Source organism: Dipteris shenzhenensis, chromosome 15 (genome assembly GCF_047967505.1).
Source record: "Dipteris shenzhenensis isolate YYH24624 ecotype China chromosome 15, Dip_SZ_1.0, whole genome shotgun sequence".
Taxonomy (NCBI): domain Eukaryota; kingdom Viridiplantae; phylum Streptophyta; class Polypodiopsida; order Gleicheniales; family Dipteridaceae; genus Dipteris; species Dipteris shenzhenensis.
In genome coordinates, this window is record NC_141610.1 from 19,130,606 (window position 1) to 19,146,365 (window position 15,760).

A 15,760-nucleotide genomic window follows, 5' to 3' on the forward strand; every position below is an offset into this window, starting at 1 on the left:
ACTATTTTCAATGCATAGACATGCATCATGCATGGATGCAAAAGATGCATTTGCTATTTTTAATGCAAAGATGAAAAACATGCTATATATTTCTCTTTAAAAAACAACAAAATAATCCCCCCTTGATGTGGAGATCCGAGGGAATTTGGATCTAGGTTGTGGTCCCAACTAACCCCCCATCCTATTTAGGACATGAGACAAAGAACCACTTCTTGGACCAAGCCTCCCAGCCTAGACTTCGAGAGAGGAGGAGATTTTGCCTCTTCTTTATCTAACAACAATGTTGAAAATGAGCCCGACGTTGGAATTATAACTTGGGCCAGTAGTACTACTAGTGATATTGCACAAGAAATCACCAATAGTAAGCCTATTACCACCGATAATAAGGAAAATACCAATGGTACTCTTAACACTATTGCCAGTTATTTTATTACTGGCGTTATTGCTATGAGTACCGGTGGTAGTTTGAAGTAAGACTACCGATGGTAGTTTTTGGAACTACTGTCGCCGGTAATATGCTGATTGGACAAGTCATAGCCATCAGAGAGTGTGACTATGCCCGTGATTGTGTGAAATGCATCATGACAACATGTAATCACAAGAAAATTCACATGATTATGTGAATATTCAATCCCAACTTCTTAGTAATATATTCCTTTAAGGTGCTAATTTATGTTCATGCTATGGCATACCCTTTCACATATTGAGCTTAGTCTTATAAGAGAGAATATTGTCCTTGGAGGTAATATTTTTAAATCCATATTTTGCAATGTTAAATGAGAGAAGAAGGTGATCTCATCTCCAATGGATGTGAAAGGAAGGGGAAACCCTCTTGCTTTTTTGCAAACTTATGATTAGTACATGAAAAAATTAAATTTGATTCAACTTAATAGTGTGGTCCTAGGTGATCACATGAGGTTTATTTAACTATTGTTTCCCATCTTTGGAAGGTGTGACATGGCCCATGTTAACCCTAATACAACCGCACTACAATTGTACATGTTATATAGAAAATATAGGGCATGATTATCTCAAATGGAAATAAGTTTGGATATTGAATGAAACACCATTATGCCTACTAAAATCGGGATCCATGAATAATCAAATGATCTTTGACCATTTGTACTATGCTTACTAAACTTAAGCTCTAGATATGCCTTTTTCATGAAAGTCTATTGTCTTTTAAAGTTTCAGAAATAATGTAAGGGGACTCCTCTTTTGGTATGCAAGCACATCATGCCTTTGATATAGTGGCTATATATGGAACTATAAATGCATTTGATATACTTCACATAATATTGTCATCATGAATGCTAGAGTGGTATACACCAAAACCACTACACAAAGATGTATAGAAATGTTAAACGTCCTTGAAAATTAATATAGATAGGAAAAGTGTATTAAAATGTGGGACTTTTGATGCCAAAAAAGTTGTGCACATGTAAAAAGATTGTATACAAGTGAATTGTCTCCCAAGTATCAAAATACTACCAAATTAGTCAATGTGACTTTAGTACATCATGCATGGAATAATGATATGATATAAGTTAAATATCATTATGTGGGACTTTGGGACAGCATAGGAAGGATGTGGCTTGGGAGCATCTAGAGCTTTTTTCCTCATTTTCACATAGTCCTATAAGTGGTAGGGTAAGACAAGCTGGCACCTCAATGCCCACAAAAAAGGCTAGTTCCCTAGTATTTACAATAGGGGCATCAAATTTCACATCTTTCCTCTTAACAAGCAATCTTCCCATAATATGCCGTGATTGCCTTGAGCTCATCATGAATATAGTTTTTTTCAATCTGCATTGGCAAGGAGTTTTAGAGCACAATATGTGAACATGTAGAAAATGAGAGTTTTGTGCAAATTTTAACACCATCAACACATGTGAGTTGTTTGAAATATTTATTCACCTCACTCTCTTATATTTATATGCCTGTTCAACAAAAAATTATATATCTACAAATAAAACATGTACATCATATCTTCAACAAAAATACCTCATAAGAAAGCGGAGGATCAGAGAGTAGAGATAGCTTTGTAAGTTGATCTAAATCAACAGTCCGAGGCAAGAACAATGCAATGCTAGGGGCTATAGTCAGAGCCACCTTAAACAAAGAGAATCTACACGTACAATACATTATAATTAAGGTTAGTAATTAAATGATAAAGATTCACCAATTCTAGAAGATGTATATTGCACCACTTATTACCTCCATAAAATCACAAAGGTTTCGTCTAAAAGATATGGTAAAAAACATAATGTTTACAATGATAACTCATAAAGAGGTCATAAAGATGCTTGTATCTTCTACAAAAATGTTAAACTAAGTCTAAACTATAATAACTGAGAACATGTAGCTCATAGAGATACATTTATTTGCTACAAAGGCCAAAATTGCATCTTAAGTTTGCTCAAAATTAGGACGAATATACAAATTTTTAAGTAGTTAGGAAAAAAAATGGCATTCATTTATAAATCATAGGAGGGTTATTTAAGCAAGATTTGCCACCTTAAAAATTTTCATTCGACGACTAGAATTGTACACACATACACAAATAAGTTGCATATGAGAGTGGGAGAGATTACCCATCCTTAGGCTTCAACATGGTTTCAATGTCGTACTTTTGTGCTCGTATGTATTCAGGGCCTCCCCATGGTGGCGAAAGAAAAACAACATCTACCTAGTGCAATCAAAATAAGCCTTTAGCAACACAAGATATAGTAATAAGTATATTGTAAACCTTCATCCACTATCTAGTTATGATGTAAGAAATCCTCTTATGGAAATTTTGTAAAGAGTTTCTAGATGGATGTTGCTACATGCACTAAATAATATTTTTTGTGACTTCTACTTCACAAAGCCTTCAAATCAAACTATCCCCTTGAACTTATGACTTAAACACTGCATAACCAAGAAATCAAGTAATACATTTGTTAAATTTGATTTCTTGAAGTCCATTCAACCGAAATTGTAAGAGATATACCCTATGGTAAAGAAGGTTGGAGGGGTACAAAAGAGTACAAAAGCCTCTACTTTCTAGGATAAATTGTTAGAGAACATACTTGATCTAAACTTGTAGACTCTTTTAAACAAGCAAGGTGTGATGGTTCTTGTAATACTATTAAAAAGACTATGTTGAATTGAATAGGATGGGGATATAATCCATTTAAGTAAGAAAATACCAACCATGGCTGAAATAGTATCTTAGATTCAAATTGCGTCTAGTCGATTAGTTTCATAGTTTGCAACATTTTTGTGAAAAGAATTACCTCCATGTGCTTTCACATGCTTCACAATGTCTCTTTCTCTTTGCAAATATTGGCAATACTAAAGGTGGATTTAAGGATGGAGAGATACTACCCATAACATATTACATTGTAACTCATAGTATTAATTGAGAAGAGATAAACCAATTTATTTTCACAAAGATTAATGTGTCAAAAAAAAGCTGGTAGCTACCAATCACGAAGGTGTCTTTTTGGAAATTCCTCAATACGGTAGCACGTTTGAGGAACAATAGCAACCTCACCTTTGGGGATATGAAAATGTTTTTAAAAGGCACCATATGTATTTGAAATTCAAAAATATTTGTAGTAGAAATTTGTCGCATACAAATAATTGTATGCTATGAGAAGAAACTAGTAATTGCAAATTACGTTATCATCAATGATGAGTTCTGGCCCATTGGAGTTTATTAGTACAAGTTGCAATATCACCTATGATAAATTGTGACCCATTGGAGTAAAACACTACAGTACTATGGAAGTCAATTTTCCATTGATAACATAAACAACAGAAGAAAATGGTTAACATTCTATACAATAGTTTTTAACAAATCTACACATATAACCAAGATCTTAGAAAAAGCGGCCTTCTGGTTTCTCTTTGCAAGAAATATGAATAGCCAAAAATCCAAATAAGCAAAGGCATTGAATTTATGATACATTACATGAATTTCTTATACCTAAGAATATTATTGCTAAAAAGGAATCAATAAAAGTGATAGACTATACTAAGTTTAGGCCAAACCTTTAGCGATGGAGCGAGTTGGAAGAAGTCGCCAACAATAAACTCTATTCTATCAGCAACACCATATATCCGTGCATTGTGTTGTGCACACTCAATTCTTTTTGGATCGATATCTATTGCAATCACATGGTGGTTCCTGAAACAAAACCAAAATGAAAGGGGCTATTAAGAAATTCACTAGTGTGATAGGGGTCAGATGGATCATCACCTTCTTGGTTGCAATGTTGAAAGAGATTAATTATCCTAATGACTAATTTCTTGTCTCTCAACCACCTTCTATGACACATTTGTATTACAATATTATAAATACTAGAACAAAATCATGACTTACAAGAGTGCAAATTGAATGGCATTTCCCCCAACACCAGTAAATGCATCGACTATAGTACCAGAACCACAGCGTGTAGCTTGGTGTTTTGCAATCTCTTCAGGTGTGACAGAGAACAACCCTTCTTCATCTAGCTTTATTCCATCATCAAATCGGGAAAAGAGACTGTACCGTTGAAGCCAATACCTCACAAGATCTTTACGAATGCCTTCAACCATACCAGGCAATAGAACTTTCTCGCTTTCATTACACACTGAAATAGAACACCATGATCAAGAATTTTGGCAACCCTCTAATGTAACCATGCATAACACAAAAGGGATAATCCTATGATACAAAGTTCCATGCATAGCAATAAAAGTAATGAGGTTTTAATGAAATACTTACATTTTTTTATGACATCCACATCAGCCAAGAGCTCATTTGCTTCCCATTCTTGAAGAACCTTTTTCCTTGGGATGCCATCTGCTTTTTGGTAATTATGGATTCCATGAAAGTAAATATCCACAATTCTCCACCATTCACTTTAAATCATATTGAACCAAAGCACTACATGCAAAGATTACTACTAACTATCCTGAAATTTTGATAAGATTGAATGTGAATCATAGGCCTTCATAAAACTAACAATGAATGGAAATGAAATACAAGTTAATATTCATGTCTACCTCGTTTGAATTTTACTGCTCGATCCGGAATTGTAACTATCTTGGCCTTTTGTTTTCTTTCACAAATTCCCATTACCCGACCAACTTTCATGCAAAAAAAACAATCTTCTCATAAAAGTGCAAAATCTCACATTGCTATAATGGTTGAATCAAACAACTTTATAATATCAAATAAAAGCAAGATATCCTAAAGGTAGGATACCTTTCAAGGCTACAAGAGTTTCTGAATGAGAATACCTACAGCTTTTAAAAAGGGTGGCTTTAATTAACCGCTTCAACCGCTCTTTTCTTCCCTCCACTATAAGTAACACGCTTCCATTTTTGCTAGTAGCTGCACATGACGAAATTTTCGTAATTCCATCACCTTTAGTCCTTATTTTGGTACCAATTTAATGTTTCAAAATTAATGAGATTAATAAAGTCCTACAACATGGGAGCTTACCATCCTTCACAAGTTTTCTCTTCCTCTTTTGAATACAAAAAATGTTCTCAAATCTAGTAGCCTTCAGAATGGATGCTTCAGTTTCATCAAACACATGACAAGAAAAACATTCCATTAATCTTCTCTTCAAGTAGAATAATTCAAAGCCTTATAGCTCAAAACAAAAGATAACTTTTGAAGACTAGAATCTAATGACCTTATCAAATTTAAGATCATTATAACGTAAACACAAGTAAGCAGGTTAGAGAGAGAGAGAGAGAGAATAAATATAAATGTCCAATTATAACCTAGCCTCTAGGTTTTAAATGTTTAGAAATCCAATGGAATTCAAAAGAAAAATATTGGGTCTATATTCTTAACCCTGCCCAGGTCTACATTGTCAGGTAAAACAAATCGGTCCTTGAAAGATTAGGATAACAACTGCAAATCAGACCAATTACAAATCTTGTGACCTAGAACAAATTGCTCCTTAAAAGATAAAAATAATGCATGTCAAATAGACCAATTACAAACTTTGTGACCTAAAACAAATTGTTCCTTGAAGATCAAAATTTAATAGACCAACTATAGTCCTTTTCTTGTATAGCTACTAATGGCTAGGATAATCAATTAAAGTCAATCATGAAACATCATATATTATGGTTCAAGTAAGAAAGATTACAAATCTCTTCATAAATATATTATGGTTCAATTAAAATTCGCTTGCAAAATATCTTTTATGGAGCATCTCCCATCATGTAGCTTCAATAGAACTCCATATATTTACAACTCATAACCTTATAAAGTTTTCCTCAAGTTTTGCATCCAAGTTCTTAGACTTGACATTTACTTGGATTTCAACAACGTTGTTTTGTCCAAGGCTATGCTTTTTTGGAACTTTTCTTTATTTCCTTTGCCATTAATATATGATGACTCCTTTACACCTCAATTTTAGATGCATCTTAAGGCCTTAACTTTTGATTGTCAAGATATTTCACACTCTAAGAATTGGAGTATGAGATGTGTATCAAATGCTCGATGAATGAACTATTTCTTTGAGCAATTGAGCACTAGCTAGGAGGAATTAAAAGGTTGAGTCACACGTGTTGGCCATGATAAAAATTTGGTTGTGACAAGATTTCAAGCACATTATCTTGGTAGCCAACACCATCTCTCACTATGGTAAAGTTGTATCAAATGGGCTAAGTATTTCACTCACACAACCATGAGATGGGAGGAACGTATGATTGAAGCTGTAAAGCTGTAGCATAAAAGCTACCAAGAGACGAATGAAATAGCACAACTATAACCCATGGAAACAACAAGATGTACAATATGGGATGATATAACGACCTTCTGCAAGATGCGAAATATAGAAACACATGATTTATCACAATATATATGCATAATGTTTTGAATGAAGAAAATTGAGACAACTTAACAGGAAGGGGAACGTGGATACTAGAACTTTAACTAGATAGTGAAAAATATTGAGAATATGCATATCAAATATGACTATAACTTAGAATGGAACATTATACTAGGATAAACAAATGAGCTGATATCTAAGACGTTTATTCAAACTAACCACCCTCTCAAATAAAAACCATTATCTAGACAAATTGTTTTTTGGATTCTACTCCTACTCTTAGGTCTTTTCAAGATAAAATAGGTTCCTCTCTATTCAAGCCAGGAAAACGAACAACCACATGCAAGGTGCTACACTCAACAAAGCTTCCAGTAGCATCCTTTAGCTTCCAAATTTACTTGCCTTATTGATATCCAACAAGGAAAGTAAATTTGTGAATTCGTCATGAGCTCACTATGAACAAATCCAACCGTATTTAGACATTACCAAGGAGTTAGTGTGCGTCGTCAAAAGCAGTGCATGAGATCCTCAACTTCTACGTCAACCTATCTACGGCAAAAACTGTGAATTTTCATTTAGAGATGAAACGACGAATGAGCCACGTGAGAAAGAGCTAAGAGATGTTTCATAGGCGTGATCATTTTGGTGAACGAAGCTAACCTGTTGAATTATAAACAGAATACTCGGGCCGGCATGCCGGATCCATTGAGCGGATCTGAGTGTGACGTAGTTTTTCTTAACCCGACGGAAACGCCTCCTTCTTTTTGTGATCTGCTATGCATGGGACCAATAAGCGGATCAGATAAATGCTATCAATCATCCGCAACTCTCGTTAATAAAAGTGAATGAAGAACATAGAAAACAAACGAGTGATTTGAGCGCTTTTCTTGTTCATCGACGCAGGCTCACAATCTTTCGGCCGTTTGGGCGCAGAGGCGAACGCTCTCTTCGTGCTCCGAAAATGGAAACGTGAAAGGTCCTTACTGCATGTCTGTGTTTTCCTACGAGTAAGACTATGCTCACTTGTGTTCGCTCTCCCTGTCTAATTCTTCTCGGTGCCAAACATTCTAAGTGCATGGATGTGGTTTTACTATGAGTAAGGCTATGCTCACTTGCATACCCTCTCCCTGTGTGATTCTTCTCACTGCCCTCGTGACACAGCTCGCCTCCCCCTCGAAATACTGAGGCACATTGATCTAACGATCTTGATCGATCTATCAAACTACAACGCCATTGTTGTTGCTAGAGTTGGAGAATGAGACAAGCAGCTTACATCTTCAGTCAGCTTGCTGCGGTACAAGCTCGTGCATGCAAAGCTGGATAGTTGAACCGAGCATGAGAAAGCTGCTACTTATATATATATTAATAAAATCAAAGGGCTGCCAGACTACGGTACGAGGCACTGGAAGGACGACCGTCAAGCACATTAACTTGCTACACTGATAGCGGGCAATGGGCATAGGTCGTTAATGCAAAGAATCTTGTGGTGTGTGCCTCTATATAACGAATTTCTGAGAGGTGGCGCCCTCGAAACAGGGATTGAGGATGGAATTTTAAACAAGCCATTACATGAGCTAGGTCCACACCAATGGAGGGTTGTGCTGGTAATGATGGTGGCTCTGGAGCTAATCCAAGCGATAAAGCTTGAGGCCATTAAGCATATTATACAATAAAAACGCGATCAGCAGCAAGCTGGAGCAGGTTCCGGTAATGGAGCAGGTCATGGAGGTGGTTGCACCGCAAGTTGCGGTCATGGAGGAACTGTATAGCTGATTTGAATCGAGCAAGCCGGTGGGACTTGGAGGGGATGAGAAGACGGAAGGGAGACTGTGTGCTGAAGGGCACGACTCACTCGAACGGATTTTTAACGCCTGCACGCTGTATGGAATAGTATGGCAGCACGAAGGATTCATGCTCGGATTCGTGGCAACTTGGAGAAGCGTTTCAGAAAACGCCGTGGCAAGGGATTTTAACGATGGCAAAGATTTTCTTTCAAGGGAGAGAATTGGGTGCCAAAAGGAATGCCTCATGCCATGCAAACGATGGCTGAACGTTGAACGACTATTGTCAAGCCAACTATAGGCACTTTCGATCAAACTATGATCTATGATGCAAATCAACATATTAGTGTGATGCATGCATATCCGTAAAGACCAAAAAAACATTAAGAAGGTGGTCGATCGTGATTCTTACGTGAGAGACAAAGGTGACAATCGAGACACTTGAGTCTACAGTCTCGACTGAGCTCTCTAGTATCTCTTCCCATTCGAGAAAGTGCGCCCGCATGCTTGTATTTCTCCTTCGGATGATGATGATTCCCACTCGACTGTCTGCGACACCCAAAAACCTCCCACTTCCTTGCTCGTCACGAAGCAATGCACAGTTTGCCCCCCGAATCGATAACCTCGGCTTGATACTGTTGGCAGTGGCTCCCCACTCTACCCGACCTTATCTCTAACCTGCTGCTTTTCGTCCAACTTCTCAGAACAGTTCCCATCTGGGCTAACTACTAAGAACGACTTTTACGCCCACTACAACCTGCTGCTCAGCAAAAGTTGTGAAGAGCGCATCAAAAGCTGAAAAGAGCCGTGAACCACTCCTGGAATTCCACTTTAGCTACTTTCAGCAAACTGGCCCGCCGATAGACCATGCATCATGCATCGGATTGCCAACATGCTTTCCTGCCGGCCAGAAGTTTTCACCCACTTTACCGACTGGCTAGCATGTCCCTTGCGGGCACGGGCAACAGCCTTTCCCATAAACGTGACACCCAAAGCTCCACCCACTCATGACTTGTGGCATTGCCTTCCCCTCAAGTTCCTGGTCTACGGTCAGCGGTTTCATCTTTGACAGAAGTCTGCTTGTCACTTTCCGGATAATGGGCAGCGTCCCAATCACTATCTCTAGAATTGCTGCGCGTCGGGCAGTCTTTACGAGGACCATCTCGGGTCTCGCACATTCGTAATAATTGTTAGAGTGAACCGCTGAGGCCATAGGAAATTCATAGAATATAACAATCCAGGTATCCGATCCCTGTGTAACGTTGCCAATGGCCAACTTGCATACTTGCACAGGGATACAAAATCCATATACGAAGTCGCCAAGAGCACAACCGAAGAAGCTAGCTAGCATCAGGATCAGACAGCAGTTTTGGCTGAATTGGCCAAGTTCAGAAACATCTACCTGTTTTTGAGGAGTGGAAATGGATTACCTCAGATGTTGCCTTCCTCGGTTTGCCATTCATCAGTTCGGTCCTTGCAGTCATGCTTTCATCATCTTCGCTTTGGGACGCCATATATTCTTCTTATAACGCCATAGCTTTATCTCGCCACAACAAGCACCCCCATGATGTTTCTCTAGGTGAGAAAAGGGATGACGGTCTTCCTCTCTCTCTTGGAGCCCCTCTTTAACGTCATCAATCAATTTCCACCTTCCCAAACTCTACTAGTATCAAATGTTCAATCGGGAATCTTTGCTAATAATAGATTTAATGGACACAAGCTCCCTTTGTTCATGCCTCATTGCGTATTTAAGGTGGGTTTCACACAAAGATGCTTGTCGTGATCAAAATATTGGTGTGGCCAATCAACGCCCCTGCTCACTTGAAGCAGCTTTCACATATAGGCGCCCATCACAACAAAAGAAATTATGTGGCAGTCTAGTCACGCCCGATCAGGGAAGAAAAGTTGGGCGGCCTCAACATGCCGCCCAAGAGGTTGTCTGCCAGACCTCCGCCAATAACACATAATGAGGAGATTTGAACCTGGGTCCACCGTGCTCACAGCTTGGCAGTTCAACCACTGGGCTCACCACATTGGTTGTAATAATAGTACAGCATTTAATACATATTGTGTTGCTTGTGAAAGGGGCGATGGATGGACGCCCTCATTTGGGGAAAAAGGAAGCGGACATGACCTTCAGGGGCTTCACTTGTCTGCGGATGAGTGTGAAGCCCCCCTAATATCCAATTATTTTCCCTTTATAAACTTCTCTCTCTCTCTCTCTCTCTCTCTCTCTCTCTCTCTCTCTCTCTCTCATGTGTATGTGCACACGCATGCACATGCATGCATGCTCACATGTACATACACATGCACACACACACACATGCTTTAGCAAGCATGCACGCACATACACACATGCGTGCATGCATACAGAACACACGTACATGCATGCCAAAAGACATTAACAAAATAACATCTTAAGTTTTACATCAATGATTCTACTTTGACTAGAGGTTTCTAACTTTCATTTATGCTTTTCCTTCACATGCAAATCTTGAAAATGCGAAACTTTTTTGAAAAACATATGAACTCTAGATGTGTACTTACTGAAGTTAGCTTGTGCATACATTAGAGATGCATCATCACTCCATGCAAAATTATGTTGTCTCAATGACATCATCATTTCTAATTATATCTATGGGCTCTATGATAGCACGTCCCTTTATTGTTATGAACTTCATGTGAGGCACACTGTTTAAGACACAATCTTCTAGGGCATTGATCAGGCTAAGCCTTGTACTCATTACCATCACAAAGGCTTAAACTTTAAAACTTGACCACTAGATATGTATGGTTACTATTTCTTATATTACCATGATTCTATAACATCTATATATCAATAGCATTATTGTTTCTACATCACCATAACTTTGTAGTAGCTATATGTGAATAAGTACATACAAGTAAATAATGTCACAATGTGTTAAAAGATGTCACATATACACAATAAATATATTACGGGATCATTCTAACCACTACAAATTAATTAGTGATTCAATAAAATAGTTGATAAGCTAGACTTGATACATATAAACACACTTATTTATGCATTTTTACTTTATACTCTTAGTTGTTATAGTTTCTAAGTGTTTAGAGCCTTAACTATCTAGAAATATGTAACTTTAAAATGTATCATGAATAATATGATAACATTACTCAATATCTTCTCAAGAGATTTGATACCTCATGTGAACACTATATAGCACCTATGTTAGAGAAGTACATTTGTTATTATTAGTCTTAACGCTTGAAAATTACCCCTTGCTCTTTTAGAAAATTACATCTATTTTTAATATATGATTAAAATGCCCCATTATTACATAAAGTATTTTATGTAAAGGGTGAACTAAAAAGTTGAATCCACATGTTGCATTCGTTTTATATTTGAGTTGATACTTAAGATAGCCTTGCTAGATTCGCTTACTTCATATGTTAGCATATTTAGAATCAATCTATTTACATCCACACAATATTTTCCATAAGCCTAGTAAGTTATGTGGAAGCTATGCAATCAAAAAGTTGCTCCATTTAATAAACACATTGTTTTTATTTGTAATTAATGCTCAAATATAGCTTTAATAAATAGTTCATTTAAAATCTATCATGTAATAGCTATAGTGCAACCTTTTATATAAAATAGATTTAATTATTTACATATATTTAATTTATCCATAATGAAAATAGTAGGCTTTAACATTTTTCATTCTTTTACAATCATAGCATTTAACAGATGGACAAAAATGGCTTATTTAGTTGAGATCAAGATACATGACTCTACAATCTTCAGGTAAAGATCTTAGCTTTACATATTTTGTGCTTATTCTATTCATATCTTTGCATTTATATATGGAAGTATATGCCCCATGTCACAAAGAAAAACCTTTTGGAATTGAATCTTAAGAGTTATTTTATGCTTGATTAGCCTTTTTTTAATATATTGCACATATTCTTTCTTCCATGATTAGAACCACCACCTAAGTCAATCTCCACTCATGAATACATGATTATCAATATGTTGGGACTAATATCATTTCTATCAACTTAAGAAAAACATGCCATTTATTTGCTATCAAAGTTTTAATTCCACATGAAAGGATAGTTGATACCCCAACTAAAAAGTCCCAAAAAGGAGGAATAATAATCATAGCAGTATATTTTATAAAACTTTTTTCTTTCCCTCTTAGGTTACATGAATGGGTATGGTGCACCATAAAATAGTTTCTCACATATAGGCAAGTCATTAGCTTTTATTGAGTGATACTTTAGGGGTATGCATAAAATCTATAATATCCACCATAAAGTTTAAATGATCAAAAGTTAATCAAAAATCGATAACACTCCCTAATAATATCTCAAATTTGACATGAATAATCATAAATATACCATGGTGTATGAACTCATCAATAAAGTGTGCATCGTTTCAAATCTGGCCAAAATGCTAATGTATTTAAGTAATGACGAAAAACCATGCATGAATCCCACATGAATACATGAAGATACTTTTCTCAAAACTCAATCTAAGGTACTCATTCAAAATAAAATTGCTTGTCATCCCAAGGACTATACTTTCACAAACTTTAAAATGCATTTAAAAGCCTTTAAACATAAACTCAACTAATTGTAATAATAAATACTATTTGGAATAATTGTAGAAGCTTTAGCATAGTACAAAGTAGGAAATCTTTAACAAGATATTAAGCTTAAAGCTTGCTTAAAGATGTAATGTTATTGAGTGTTTTGCATGATCACATTCATAAAGCATTTCTTGAAAGTTTGAAAACTCTCTAATAAGAAGAAAAGTAGTAGGCATGACATGACATTACCTTCCTTGCCAAATGTCACATGCTAATATGTTAATAATATCTCAAAATGTGATATTTATAATATCTCAAGAAGTCAAAATAATGTTTCTTTAGTTTCCCTTTTTATGAAATCTACTTGTTGATTAGTCATTATTATAATAAATAATGTCATGTTTCCAAACTTATTAAGATTATTACTGAAATAAAATCTTATAAGCTTGTATTTCTACAAGATTTCCAATATTATTTTTTAATGGAATGTCTATCTTGTAGGTCTTTGCATATTGCTTTTAGTGACCCTTTTGTAATTAACTTTGTTGCACTTCCATTATAGTAAACTTAAAAATTTGTTGGCTCCAAATGGAACCTTTTTCTCTATGAAAAGAAATTTTATATGCCTACATTGAGATCTTGTAAGATTTTCAATAGTTTTCTCCCAATGTGAGGGTTTATGCCATCATTGATGAACAACAAGAACTAGTGGGGTGTGGAATACAAATGTCTCCAAAATCTTTATGCCCTCACAATACCCTCATAATCACATCTTAATAAGCTCAAATACCATATATTATCCATGTTTTCACAACCCACCATTTTAAGAGTTTGTTAGTTTTTGTTCAAGCATATGGATTGCCCCTACTTTGACCTTTGCACTCAATCAGAGAAGCATCAATATCTCTTATGCCTAGTTTCTTTAACACTTTGAAAGGTTATCACATAACATTTGGTTACAATATCTATACTAAAAGAAAGTAGATCTTATTTGCTTAACAAGTTAGACAAGCTTGTTATATACAACTTGGGATATTTTTCATCTTTTGATGTGGTTATAGGCCATGATTAATTCACAAAATAAGCTTTTCCATGCCTGAAACTATTTTGCCATAATCAATAGATTGTTGGTTTCCTCCATTATGTTATTACTAAAGCAACATGTTACATTTTTTATTTTCTACACTATCTTATTTTCTTGAATTTGCCTTGTCTAGGTTCATACTTAACTATAACTTTGAGATGTCTAGGACTTACCAATGGAGGGTTGCAAAAACCATGACTAATGGCCATGATTTTCACCCATTATTTGATTAATCTTGTTTCCATAATGAATGTATTGTAGATTCGAAGCATGAATAAGTGTATCCGATTGTGGAACTAATCTTAGGGCTTAATGAACAATTTAGATTCAAAGCATACTAGGTGTATCCAATTGTGGAATTAATCTTAGGGCATTCCACCTTGTGCAATAGTCGGTGAGATCAAAAATCAATAGTAGTCTCATGATGACATGTTATTACCAATTTTCTCATTAGATTTCTATGAGAACAATAAAAATCACCATACTACTGGAAGCATGGGCTAGAAGCTCATTTAAAACTAGCAAAACTGAGATCCATTTCTCCCCCTCTTAAATTGCAAGAGGTTTTGGTAGATCCCAAGTCAATGTTAAAAGTAGAAAATTTTCTCAAACCTTGATTATTTTGTGAAGACATCCACCAACTATTTTCAAAAACAAATTCTTCCAAAATTAACTTTTCTCAAATGAATCAATGATGTACCTCATTGTGCTTGGTATAAGCATGAAACTCTAGGTTTCTTGCTAGATGTAGATTTCTAATGTTGCTAGAATACATAGAAGTAGGAAGCCCATCAAATAGCTCAAACTTTGACAATAGTTTTGAGAGCCATAGAGCCTCACAAGAATTCAATATGAAGATAGGAGAGGAGAAGAGTGAATATGAGAAGAGAGCACATAGTTGGAGAGCACACCACAAAAGACTAACTATACACTAGACTAGTTGTAAATAATGAATATATACAAACCCTTTAGGGTCAAGGTTAGGTCCTCCAAGGTTGGAGAGCACACCACAAAAGACTAACTATACACTAGACTAGTTGTAAATAATGAATATATACAAACCCTTTAGGGTCAAGGTTAGGTCCTCCAACCCTTTCTCCTTTTTACAATATTATTTGCTATTTCTTATTCACAATATAAAACATGATGTTGATATGGATCCTCAACAACTTTCCTCAATATCAATGTCATCAAGTAGGACTCCCAGCTCAAGGTTATAATTCTAGGGAAATGAAGAAGGAATAAACATTACATTCCATCACACCCATTAATGGGAATGTACTTCCTCTTATTCAAACCAAGATCTTGCCATGTTTTTGAAAAATCTCTTTCCCAAGTGGAATGGTAAATTGTCTATAGCATTATCTTTGCTATCACAATGTTGCAATGGTGTGTCATCAAGCGACAAATTGATTATCATAATAATGGTTTTGGCATAGTGTCATCAAAATTCTCTATCCATACCATATAGTCTCACATGCACTTGTCCTGAAAGCT

At 36.0% G+C, this 15,760-nt stretch overlaps 1 protein-coding gene across 1 annotated transcript; it reads right to left on the reverse strand.

The window, feature by feature from the left end:
* Nucleotides 1-1,479: 1,479 nt before the first annotated feature.
* LOC147893496 (uncharacterized) lies at nt 1,480-8,168 on the reverse strand. Its single transcript, XM_087386481.1, has 11 exons — nt 8,098-8,168; nt 7,485-7,595; nt 5,477-5,551; nt 5,276-5,365; nt 5,035-5,118; nt 4,754-4,831; nt 4,370-4,619; nt 4,039-4,174; nt 2,595-2,689; nt 2,005-2,128; nt 1,480-1,806 (listed from the first exon to the last, which is right to left on the reverse strand). Exons 2-11 carry the CDS (start codon nt 7,528-7,530, stop codon nt 1,738-1,740), a joined length of 1,047 nt encoding a protein of 348 aa, XP_087242607.1. The 5' UTR covers nt 7,531-7,595; nt 8,098-8,168; the 3' UTR covers nt 1,480-1,737.
* Between the last annotated feature and the right edge of the window lie 7,592 nt (nt 8,169-15,760).